General features: G+C 38.4%; 1 protein-coding gene across 1 annotated transcript in view; it reads left to right on the forward strand.

Annotated features, from left to right (window-relative positions):
- LOC133524719 (cytokine-like nuclear factor N-PAC) overlaps positions 1–13753 on the forward strand; it is a 122551-nt gene that overhangs the window by 16579 nt on the left and 92219 nt on the right. The window contains exons 6-7 of the mRNA XM_061860859.1: positions 1385–1582; positions 6255–6428. Of these exons, the coding sequence (XP_061716843.1) occupies positions 1385–1582; positions 6255–6428 (372 nt within the window). The remainder of the gene's footprint in view (positions 1–1384; positions 1583–6254; positions 6429–13753) is intronic.

The following is a 13753-nucleotide window of genomic DNA, read 5'->3' on the forward strand; positions in this document are numbered from 1 at the left end:
TCATTTCCAACAAAAAGGCACCTCGACTGATATTAGATAGATAGATAGATAAACCATTTATTCGCTTGCCACAATACACACAACTAAACAAAAAAATAATACAAACAATAGCAACACCAAAATAAAAATTAAATAAAGAGCAAAAAGCATCAAGAAAAGGTAATGTGTGCTGTGTGCGTTGCAGCAAAACAAAAGGGTTCTGGCTCAGTAATACGCTCCACTCTTTCGGGTGAAGCACTGATAATTCTGCTAGAACCCAGATCACGAACGATTCACGATGTAACAAAAGAAAACATATATATACATAAATATTTAGTAGCATGCCTATAAAATAATAATACGTGTCGTAGTATGGATTATGTAAAAGTGTGGTGCGTGTTGGTGTATAGTACCTTATTATATCAGATGTCGAGTATAAAACGGCCTACAATAATATAAAGAGTTTGTACACATACAGAATACATACATACATACATACATTTATTATATACATATATATATATATATATATATATATATATATATATAATATGTATTTTAATATATGTATGTATATGTATTTATTATTTATATATCTTTTTTATTTATATTTGTATATGATAATTATATTGCTTAGTTTTGTGTTTATTCTGTGCTAGACTTCTTTTATTGCATCTGGAACACCTACTGACATAACATTTTTTTTTTTTTTAATTCCGCTACCTAAAGGTTGTCTGGAAGAGATCGCTTTTTAGCGATAAGACCGCCTGTTGTTTACCTCTTCTTTATGTGTTGTATTATTTGTACTGTTTCTGTATTGAGGTGTGCAATAAAGTATATTTGTATTGTATTGTATTGTACAGACTAGATTCGGTAATCTGCAACCAAGTACCCGTGCGGTATTCCTGCAATTTGTTTATTTAAAAGATACATTTTAAAATGAGATTTAAACGATTGCGATATTAGAATAGAGGCCAAATGGAATTGCTTTTTTTTTCAGAGATGTTCCAAATTTGAAGTCATAACCAAATCGATTTTGATGTAGTTATGAAGCAATTACAACATCATCACAGATAAGAAATTTGTTGTAACAAAACAGTTTATCGTAATGTTGGCCATTATTTACGGATTTTGAAGGCATCATAGAGGGTTTATGATATGTGTGTAGATAAACTATCTTTATCTTCACTCAGGAACAAATATCTGCGCTCATCACACCAATAAATGCCCTTACCGGGATTCGAACCCAGGACCTACTAAGCCAGACCAGTCGTCAAATTAATTAACAAATATAATAGCCCGCTAGGTCCATAGGCTCGTCTTGTGTGGACCCGCCTAATAGCTGGTAGTTAGATTTGCATGATGCGATACCTCATGCCCACTAAACCACTCACCCTATTTATAGATACGTTTGGGTTCCAAGGTGAAGCCAATCAAGCGAGCCTCCTCCGCCGGCATCAAGGCTCCCGCTAAAAAGAAGAGCAAGAGCAGTCTGTCTCGCTCCTACACGGACCCAGATGTAGACGAGAAACCCTCCATGCTGAACCACTCGTTCTCGAAAAAGTCGAGCTTGTTGCATCGCCCGTCGAATATATTGAGACCTGTAAGTATACCTTTTGACTTTTTTTTACTAGCCTGTATTCTGTAAGAATGTATGTCCCCAGTAATGACCTACGCATGCGAGACATGGCAGACAGAATTCGGAATAAGGACATTCGCCAGCGCACGAAAGTTACCGACATCGCCAAAAGAATTGCGCAGCTGAAGTGGGAATTGGCCGGCCATATCTTTCGCAGGGATGACGACCGATGGGGCCAGCGAGTACTGTCCTGAACCTGACCTGACCTGGAGACCTCGACTGGGAAGCCGAAGAGATGGAAAAACCCGAGCCAGATGTTCAGACGACATTAAAAAGACTGCAGGGCTGACCTGGCATAGAATTGCCGCATATAGAACAACGTGGAAAACCATGAAAGAGGCATACGTTCAGCAGTGGACGCGAATATGCTAAAAAGAATGTCCCACTGCTCGGCAGAGGCCTCCTCTATTGCTCAATGCATATTCCCGCCACCCTTCACAATACGAGGGTCATGCCGAAAGAATTTAGATAGTCATAAAATATAATGTTTATTCTTTAACACAGGTATCTATTTTTCAAAGTATTCACCATGAACACGTATAGAGGTCAAAGAGAAGAGTCGTGAAACGCCCCCTTCGGCCGCGTACGCAACCAGAGCTTCGTAACCAGATGCGATCGAAAACTATTTCTGCCTTGTACGAAACCGGTTGCGATCAAAAACTAATTCCGTCTTACTAGTTATCAGTTACGATCGAACACTTTTCTTTGTTGTACGAAACCTTTCGACCGTTGATAAAGTCAGCTAAGATTATATTTATACACCTTGCTATACAGTATAAGTACTGTACACGTTATATATCTAGTCAAAAATCAGAACACAAAAATTGTACCAGTTGATAATATTCAAATACTTTGTTGGCAAATACAATGTAACCTTGTTCCTTAAAAGACACTAGCTTAAGAGACGTGGAGCACTGACATTCAGGATAAGAAATTATCATGAGTATCATGACAAAATATTTGAAAAAAAAACCTATAGCTAGATGGCCCAGACATTGGTTTCGTATAAGAACGAGAAGTGTTCGATCGTAACTGGTTACGGGTAAGACGAAATTAGTTTTTGATCGCAACCGGTTTCGTACAAGGCAGAAATAGTTTTCGATCGCATCTGGTTACGAAGCTCTGGTTGCGTACGCGGCCGAAGGGGAAACGCCCTCTTTTGAATTCAGCAAACTAATAAGAAGTCCCTTTTTGAACCAGTACAGCTAGGTTTTGGCACGAAAGGTGGGTGCGAGGCAGCCGTCCATGCCCTAAGGACCTACCTTTCATTCGATGATTGTGAAATTGTAGTCAAAATTGACGTTAAAAATGCAAATAATAGGGACACTTTGCTGACAGAAGTTAAGGACAAAATTCCGGAACTGTACAATTACCTTTTCTTTTGTTATTCAGACTCGTCTAAATTAATGTACAAATCACATGAATTATCTTCTGAGGTTGGTTGTCAGCAGGGTGACCCTCTCGGGCCAGCAATTTTTAGTTTGGCTATAAATCCAATTATTAAAAATTTAAAATCAAAATTCAACGTCTGGTACTTAGACGACGGAACCCTAGGAGGCGACGTGAATACTGTGCTCTCTGATTTGTCTTTTGTTAGGAGCAGTTTCGAAAATATTGGTTTAGATTTGAATTTCAGCAAATGCGAACTCTTTATTCACAAATCTTCTTGTACTTTGACCGACTTAAAACCCAAATTTGACGATCTGGCTCCTAATATAAAATTGGTAGACAAGGATTCTCTTTGCCTCCTGGGTTCTCCTATATTTGAAGAATCTTTTCCTGATTATGTTTCTAACTCTATATCTAAATTCAAAAGTCACACGAATAGTTTACTCGAAATTAGCCCTCATTATGCTCTTGTGATTCTGAAATTCTGTCTTTTTGTCCCTAAATTTACATATGTGCTCCGCTGCTGTCCTTTTTGGAAACATCCAAATTTATTGTCGCCTATAGACGATTTGATCAAAATTAGTATAGAGACGATTCTAAACATTCAGCTGAGTGAGCCTTCCTGGTCTCAAGCGTCCCTCCCTATTCGGTTCGGAGGTTTAGGAATTCGCAAAATTTCCAGTGTGGCTTCCCCAGCCTTTTTGGCATCCATTAATAGCACGTCTGGTCTCATAGGAAATATCTTATGGGCTTTGCCCACAAACTATGAGATTACGGGCTTTGAGGATGCTAAAAATGCTTTTAAAATTGCTTGCCCGGGCAAACAATTTCCAGACAACCCAAAATCACAAAGGAGCTGGGATAATATTTACTGTGATTTAACTTACAATACTCTTCTAAACAACTGTACGGGTCCAGATCACGCGAGACTTTTGGCGGTCGGAGCCCGGGAAGCCGGCTACTGGCTACATGCCCATCCTTCACCTAATACTGGTACTTTCTTGGATCCGACCTCCCTAAGACTGGCGACTGGTTTGCGACTCGGGGTTTCGGTATGTACGCCACATATATGCTCTTGTGGCACGGACGTGGACCGACTGGGACACCACGGATTATCTTGTCAAAAAAGTGCTGGTCGTTTTTCAAGACATGCGTCGCTTAATGACATAATCCGTCGATCTCTTGCCACCATCAATGTGCCTGCTCTTCTTGAGCCAACTGGCATTATCAGGGATGATGGCAAGAGGCCTGATGGGGTGTCCTTGGTTCCTTGGAGCTTGGGACGGATGTTAGTGTGGGATGCTACCTGCGTAGACACACTGGCACCGTCCCACCTCCAACGGACTAATGTAAAAGCGGGCGCAGCGGCGGAAAGCGCCGAAATTTTGAAACGTAATAAATATAAGAGCCTCGGTAGAGAGTACCATTTTGTACCTTTTGGCGTTGAAACTCTAGGTCCATGGGGTCCCAGCGCGCACAAGTTTTTTGGAGAAATCGCGAAACGTCTGGTTGACGTAACTGGTGACCGAAGAGCTGGCGGCTTCCTCGCACAACGTATCAGTATTGCGATACAACGAGGAAATGCCGCCAGCATCCTTGGTACAATGCCTCAAGGGCCTATTTTAGATATAAGCTAGTTATAGTATTCATCTGTATATATCCATTATGTATATTGTTATTGTCAATAAATAGATTTATAAGAAACTGTTGCACGCGAACACGTTAAACATTTTTTGAAGTCATAATAAATAATAATCCGAAAATCATGTCGAGATGTCTGAGCTCCATCGTCGTGGCGAATTCCCGCCGGATTTATTTAGGAAAAAAATATGACTCGGGTTAACCAGGTTTTCCATTTTTTAATTTATCACTGAATACCGATGGTGCATGCCCTCAACTGAGTCTAGGTGGTCTCGCCATCAGTGTTTTGGTCTTCCGCTGTCTACATAGAGATCCTTTAACTATATCATTGACAATTTGGAGTCGTCATCAGTTTTGTCCTGGCATTTTGCCATAGCTCAATTGGTGAACCTAATACAAAAAATTGGCACAGGTACTAGTTTTTACGAAAACGACTGCCATCAGAGATTCCAAGCCAAATGGTTAATATTCATGGGTAATTGTGTGAGATTTTATAATAAACTTCCAAACCATATTACTGAGTTACCAATTAATAAATTTAAGAATCATGTAAAGCGTAAACTTATTTCTAAAGCTTATTATACCACACAAGACTACATGAATGATAAAACAACGTGGGATTAATTGTGATTCGAAATGATTAATTATTTATTATATTTGAATAATGATGATGAAATGGATATTCCAATGCATGTATTTCCTTTGTTGTTTTTATTATATTTGTTTGACATTTAGAATTTATTCTAGAAACAATCTAGACTAGTATTTTTTTTACATTTTTTTTTGTATGACTGTATTTTGTGAAAGTTTTAGTATTAAATTTGATCTATGAATTATATTCATTAGTATTATATATGGAATAATATTTACAACATCAATAAATTGCTCTGATAATTAGATTAAGATAATTATATGTAATACTGTCTTACTATTAATAAGTGCTTGTTGCTAGGCCTACATGAATAAAGTATATTTGAATTGAATTGAATTGAGTTAACGAGGCCTTATTGGGATAAGTCCAGTTTCCTCACGATGTTTTTCTTCACCTAAGAATATATATATGGCTGTCTAGTGTATGTTTTTTGTCAATGTGAAATAGCCTCCTGGTCTTATCTTATAGAAAACGAATAACTTATACAATGAATTTCAAAATAAAATTATTTTTGTACCATCGCCCACGCTTAACTGGCAATTACAAAAGGCATTAGGTCAACCGATGGACAGTTAAGATTGCATATTGTCATTGTTTTCGATAGATTTGCTGGATAGATAGTTCCCTATTCTGAAAATATAAGCTCAATTTCACCGCATGTTCTAAAAAATCTTCATTTGAATTACGAAATCGTATGGAGTTTTCATACCTCGACGGAAACATTGGTTTGTCCAATTGACGTCAAAGATATGTTTATATTTATCGCCTTATTACAACAAAGGAGTGAAGTGCAAAAGCGTAAACATGTTTTTGACGTCGACTGTACCAAATTGGGATTTCGTGTTTATTACGCCCAGAATGAGAAGCTTTTCAAGATCTTATTATTTTTTATATTATCCTATTTGATTAAGTTATACTACCAACATATCAAACTAATTATCACGACCTCCACAGGAAACCCCACCCCTCGACCTCGAGAACGTTTCCGACACCCTCCTGGAGAAGAACATCAAAGCCAGCCAGATGAAGTTCGGGTTCCTGGGGCTCGGCATCATGGGCAGCGGCATCGTCAAGAACCTGCTCAACTCCGGCCACAAGGTCGTCGTGTGGAACAGGACTGCGGCCAAGGTAGGTGCACTGTTCTAACAGCCGAGGTGTTCTTGAGAGAACATACTATGATTCTTCAAAAAAAAGGGCTCCCCAGTATAGTAATCACGTGTGCGTCGCCAGTTCCTTGCGCGCGAAATAGAGTTTCTAGTCGTCGACTGTAAAGGTTGAATTAGGATTTCGTATACCAAACTATAATTGGGTACTTTTAATGTACTCAACTATAAGATTAATTTCGATACGTTGTAGTCAACTGAAAAAAAATTGACCAATCACGTGCCGCCGCGTTCTCATAGAAAATACTAAACGGGCGCGGGGCGAGAGTCGCAGTTTGTCTACAATTTTGTCTACTGAGATACTTACCGATTTTCATTAATTGTTTAGGTTTTATAGTTAAGAAAAAGTATTATTGTAGATGACTCGTGGAAAATGTATTGTATACAATAGTGATATAATTAAGCTTTTCAATCTCGTACCTTACTTAGGCAACTCAGCAAGCTTCGTTGCCAAAACACGGTACTCGACTGAAAAGCTCTCTATTATACCACGATTGTATAAAATACTATTTCATTTCTCATGCTCTGAAAGTGGGTAGTTGTTCTAAAGTGTGCAGAAAATGATACGTTTCTGCCCTAGAGCAATTAAAATTCGATATAAAATGATTTTTTTGTACAATTTCCAGTCTACTATTTAACTCCACATTCAATAAATCACGATACTTTTACCTAAATTGTTAATTAAAAATACTTTAAAAGTTTACTTAGTCATGTTCTTTTTGAAAAGTAGAGGACTTAACTCGGTTAAACGGCAACGTATCAGTCTCGGACTATTGGCATTCTCACTGCGTTCGAGTTCTAAACTACCTCGACAAGAATGGGTGCCTTTCATCCCTTGGTTAACAATCTACTATTCCTTCCCTTCCAATTAATACCTACAGTTATTTTTAATACCACGACCTTATGCTGCCACCGCAGCCCATGGGCGCTTGCAATTCTAGTGGATAAACGCGCGTTGCCGACCCTACAAGCTCAAATAAATAAATATTATAGGACATTATTACACAAATTGACTAAGTCCCACAGTAAGCTCAATAAGGCTTGTACTTAGACAACGATATATATAATATATAAATATTTAAAAATACTTAAATAAATAGAAAACACCAATGACTCAGGAACAAATATCCATGCTCATCACACGAATAAATGCCCTTACCAGGATTTGAACCTGGGACCATCAGCTTCGTAGGCAGGGTCACTACCCACTAGGCCAGACCGGTCGTCAAGCTTAAGGTTGCAAGATAGAGAAAGACGGGTAGGCTATCTCCCGCGCGAGTAACTGCCGCGGTGCACTCCTGCAAATCCTACCGGGCTGGGTAGAGATGCAAAGATAATGTATTAATACTAGATGCTGAAGAATTATTCTGCTCTATCTTTTACAGTGTTTATATTACATCAGTGTTAAAGCACGCAGCTCGTCCTAAAACCGGGAACCGTTGGACGATTGCGTTGCTATTCTACTGTATTATTTAGAGCAAACCTTGGTGAACCAAGTAAATAGCAGATGTGGGTAAAGTCCCACTGCGGCGCACGGCTATGTACGTGTATACCTCTTACTCAGTCTTCATTGCGGAAGGTCGGTTGTGTAAGGTTTCTGCTTTGTTCTCGAGTCTGGACTTCCATGCGGTTCTGTCTTCAGCTATGTCAGGTGCAGGAAATTTTACAGGCAGGTTGATATTGGGCTGTAGCCGCGCGCGTCATATGACGTCTTTGGCAGTCAAAAGGTTAAGATGCATTCCAAATATAGTTTCTATAGCATATCCTTGAAGAAAAAGGTAAGTCTAATTTTATAATCATTGTCGGGACTAGTGCCCACTTAAAACCTAGCTAGAGATTCACACCTAAGATTTTTTGTGGCTATCAGAAAATGGTCATGCTCAATGTGGATAAAGACCCTTTTCTCATGGAAAGGTCCTGCATTTTTTTTTTTTTTTTTTTTTTTTCATAGGACATTATTACACAAATTGACTAAGTCCCACAGTAAGCTCAAGAAGGCTTGTGTTGAGGGTACTTAGACAACGATATATATAATATATAAATATTTAATAAATACTTAAATACATAGAAAACACCCATGACTCAGGAACAAATATCCATGCTCATCACACGAATAAATGCCCGTACCAGGATTTGAACCCGGGACCATCAGCTTCGTAGGCAGGGTCACTACCCACTAGGCCAAACCGGTCGTCGAATGAAACATACGAACCCTTATCTGATGGGAAGCCATATTTTCCGACTCCGTATAGCGTGAAGCACATTCTACCACGCGATTCAAGTTATGTGCGATACTATTTACTTGTTCTGTTTGTCTGTTTGACATTCTGGAGATGTTATCTCGCGCGACTCGCAACTTCACACGTAATCATGTTTTAAGTATATCGGCAGTTAAGAGAACAGTACCTGGGCGACCGAGCTTTGCTCGGTTATAACTTGATGGTGGTGTATAGGTGATATCTACATAAACTTGAACATAAAAAAAAAAACAAAAGTTAGTCACCGGGCGAGATTCGAACCCGTAACACTCGTTTAGCAGTCCGCGTCTTAACCCGCTGGACCAGACGGACAGTGGCCAACAACACGAAATTAGCGACCATATTCTGCGTCGAAAGAAAAACGCATGAAAACTCGAAAACACGCGTTTTCCCAAACATAAGACTGATCTAGATAGATTGTATACCCCCAAAAACCCCCATATACCAAATTTCAGCGAAATCGTTAGAGCCGTTTCCGAGATCACAGAAATATATATATACAAGAATATAATATAAAAAGAAGTTTAAAGGTATAAGATAATATCAAATGCCGACCTAATTACTATAGACACTTTAGTCTTGCAAACCCTATTTATCAGTACTAGCGTAAGACAAAGACAGTATGATTATCTCTATCTATGTCTGAAATGGGACAGACTCTGGTCAAACTAAGCGACAAGATTAAAATGTTAACAGCTATTACATGTAGTTATTTCGGCAATCTTTGTTTTGTGTAGGATACCTTGATGTCTAGGTTGTTTACACCACTTGTTTGTCGTGTCAGTTATCTGACTAGCAATGTCACTTTTTTTTTTTTTTTTTTTTTTTTTTTTTTTTTTTTTTTTTTAATATTATAGGACATTATTACACAAATTGACTAAGTCCCACAGTAAGCTCAATAAGGCTTGTGTTGAGGGTACTTAGACAACGATATATATAATATATAAATACTTAAATACATAGAAAACACCCATGACTCAGGAACAAATATCCATGCTCATCACACGAATAAATGCCCTTACCAGGATTTGAACCCGGGACCATCAGCTTCGTAGGCAGGGTCACTACCCACTAGGCCAAACCGGTCGTCAACTTGCGTTTAGGTTTATGTGATCAAAATACTGTAAAACCCGCTTAATACCTTTACGATTAATACGCTTTCCAGCTTAAAAAGTTCTTGCCGTTGAATGCCGTTATTTTGAACTTAAACTCGTTTTAAATATTCTAGGATTCTAGATAGTTAAATGACAGTTAGATTGTTACTACAAAATAGTAAGGTAACTGTGTGGTCAACTGGGTGCGTAGCCAACATGCCAATCGTTTACGCTCCGTAGCGAACGAAACGCAACTTTCACTGTCGCACTAATATGCAGCATATTAGAGTGATAGTGAGACACAAAGCGTTTCGTTGTCGTAGCGCAAGTAATTGTCACTTTGGCTAGGCACCCTGGTCACTGGTGACCGCGATTCGTCTTATAAATATGCTCCCACCTTGCAGTTTAGGTGTGTCACTTTACATTAACATATATAATGTTATAAAACCCGCAATCCATACTAGTCGGTATAACATCAAGCTATACATGACATGTGTGCTAAGTATGCTGTGATCGGCGATTTGTGCAGATATCGAGTTTCGCCGCAACAGACCGCCGGGTCGGTTATTTGACCAATCGCTTAAGATGCTATTTCTAAGGATAACATTTGTCAAAATGATTTAAAAAATAATTTATCCTTTCTTTTTTTTTGTTACAAAGAGGCCTGTTAAGTTTTATGAATAAAGGAAATAGTCTCATATGAAGCCCTACTGGAGCTATTTTATGTGTACGAAAGATATAGTTTAGATTATTGCATCTGGAATACCTACTGACATGACATAAATTTATTTAATTCCGCTACCTAAAGGTTGTCTGGAAGAGATCGCTTTTTAGCGATAAGGCCGCCTGTTGTTTACCTCTTCTTTATGTGTTGTATTATTTGTATTGTTTCTGTATTGAGGTGTGCAATAAAAGAGTATTTGTATTGTATTGTATGGCCTGTACGCGTAGCCTCTATTTAGGGTTCTGTACCCAAAGGCCTGTCAGTCCGTCTGTCACCAGGCTGTATCTCATGAACCGTGAGAGCTAGACAGTTGATATTTTTACAGATGATGTATTTCTGTTGCCGCTATAACAACAAATACTAAAAAGTACGGAACCCTCGGTGGGCGAGTAAGTCTCGCACTTGTCCGGTTTTTTTCTGTTTCATCGAAACTGATGAAAAGTCTAGTCTAGCCATAAATTCTGGCACAAAGTTAATTGTACAGTCAGCGTCAAATACTTTGTAGCAGTCAAAGTGGCCAAATAGTTTGGTACACCATACTGAATATATGGTGTACCGAACTATTTGGCTACTTTGGTTGCTACAAAGTGTTTGACGCTGACTGTACCTAGATACTATGATTTTAAAGTTATTTAATTAAAAAGAACTAATAATGAATAAATAATGCCTATGATTATTCCATATTGTCATCCCTCAACTTGATTTTGACAACAAACAAACTTGACTTGACTTTAGGAACAACAACAACAACCAATAGGTGTCCAATAATTGTACGACTTGTCTGAATTCCTTGACATGTCTGCGGCTGATAGTAAGATCAGGCAGATTAAAGTTTTAAACCAATAGATAGGATAGGTTAGGTTGCTTCAGAAGCCCGAAGGGCAAACTGTCCAGTAATAGGAGCCCCGGGCTCCGTCGACTCGGGAAACGAGATTAATAGGAGCCCCGAGCTCCGTCGACTCGGGAAACGAGATTAATAGGAGCCCCGGGCTACGTCGACTCGGGAAACGAGATTAATAGGAGCCCCGAGCTCCGTCGACTCGGGAAACGAGATTAATAGGAGCCCCGGGTTCCGTCGACTCGGGAAACGAGATTAATAGGAGCCCCGGGCTCCGTCGACTCGGGAAACGAAATAAAGATTATCACGTTTAACCCTTTTCCAGGCATAGTACTGTTAATCGACGTTAAGGCCCTGCATCGAAAAATAACGGGATCTTTGAAGCGTGGCAGTGGCTAGCCCCGGAAACAAACAGACGTGATTTTCGGATATATGTATCTTGACTATATGATAAGAGGTATGATACTAGTCGAAACAAAAAGGCTTAAAATTTTCTCGATAGAATATAAATCCAAAGTTACATCTACATTTTTAGTGTTTACCTCAGTGCAACTAGAAAACACATCTTCATCCAGCATAATCCACTTTAAAGTAAAGGTTTTCATCTCGTCTTAAACATCATTCAACTAAATATTAACTTATTATCTTATACAAACGGATTTATTCTCGATTTTGATTTTATGAATTCAACAGAAAACGCCCATTTTACGCAGTTCGGCTTCTCTTTCTGTCATGCGTCAAAGTCATAAATGCGTCCTTTATGCCAGTAATGTTAGATGGCCGTGGTGCCTCAAAGAGGTAAGACCTATGTCAAATCGCGCAGCGCTCCAAATTACGTAAAATCGACATATCCAATAAACGTTGAGTCGTAGCTCTATTAACTAGTAACGGAATCCGAGGTCTACTACGAATGGAGCTATCTTTACAGGTTTATACGTTACGCATGTGTGCGTGTTTGCTTAGCTACGTCAAAGTCTAATACTCTTTGAACAATTACAACGGGTAAGGAAATTTCGACAGCTTCTGTAATGTATCGGTAGCTGTGTGGTCGTGTAGACACCAAAGAAAAAATGCGAGTCATCTATAGACCCATCGAATCTAATCGTAACTTTTTGTTTTATTTTTTTGTTCCTATATAATATCTATATTGCTTATTTTCTATTTTATTGTAAAAGTAAATCTTGTCTGTCTTATACAGAAATCAAGTTATTCTTTTAAATATGTGTATTAAAAGCATATTTTAATGACACGAATAATTTTATTTTATTCATACCAATTTTTGTATAGCCTAGGTAATCTTTATGTAAAACAAATATACTTATTATATAAAAAAAAAACTAAAAAATTCAACACGTTTATTAGAAAAAAAAACTCGTTTGCACGGGCCGGGGTTTGAACCAGCGACCTCTGATTTGTAATCCGCATGCCTTAAGAACAATTCACATAATTTATTTAACAGGATACTGTCAAAACGTCAATGACTAATATGACTTTTCAGCAAAGAGTAAAGTAAGTATGCTTTTCAGTTTGATTTTACTTGACAAGGAGCAATAAGAAAAACGTACCGAATCGTCCCTTTCTTAAAATTGCCGTTCAAAGAGAGAGATGGGCATTGTGATAAGAGAGGTATGGGCATTGTGAATTTCATCTCGCTTTGTGTGGTAGGGCACAGTTAGTGGATGTCATTCCAGATCTAGAGCAGAGCCCAACTGGGGAAGTATTGTGTTCCTGCCGGTGAGTAAGGTTGCCAGAGCTCAACGAGGGGGGGGGGGGGGGGGAGTTTAGGGTCGGCAACGCGCATGTAACTCTTCAGCTCGTGTGTGGTGCTATCTATTTTTTTTTATATGGGTACGCTGACAGCTGTCGTTTCAATACGATTTTGCGAGATTTGGCCTTTTTCAGGTTAAAAATTATATAGAGATAACACCTGTCGCCCTACCCATCGAGTTTGAAAAATACTATAATGTTAACATATACAGGATGGTTTTTGATAATGTACATCTTAGAACTTAAACTGTTTTTAATTTCTTTTTTTTTTCAGATTTTAAAATTATACCGCTCTACTTTTATACCTTAATAATATATCTTAGTCTTGACAAAGACGATTAAAGTTTTATACTTAGCAAAATCGCTTACTAACAATGTCTTTACAAAATTGCTTTCCTGTAAGTTTAGGCAACTGCTATAGCCATTTAACAGCAGTATCAGTTCATTACACTTGGTTCGGTGCTTCAACCTCTTGTCTGTCTGATAATTAAAGTAGTTCCTAATAGAGCGCGTTGTGCAATTATGGATATCCCGATCAAACTTTTCATTTTAGAGGAACGCGATTCTGTGTTGATAATGTTAGTCTATACTTTATTTGTCCATGCTCTT

Source organism: Cydia pomonella, chromosome 14, assembly GCF_033807575.1.
Source record: "Cydia pomonella isolate Wapato2018A chromosome 14, ilCydPomo1, whole genome shotgun sequence".
Lineage (NCBI taxonomy): Eukaryota > Metazoa > Arthropoda > Insecta > Lepidoptera > Tortricidae > Cydia > Cydia pomonella.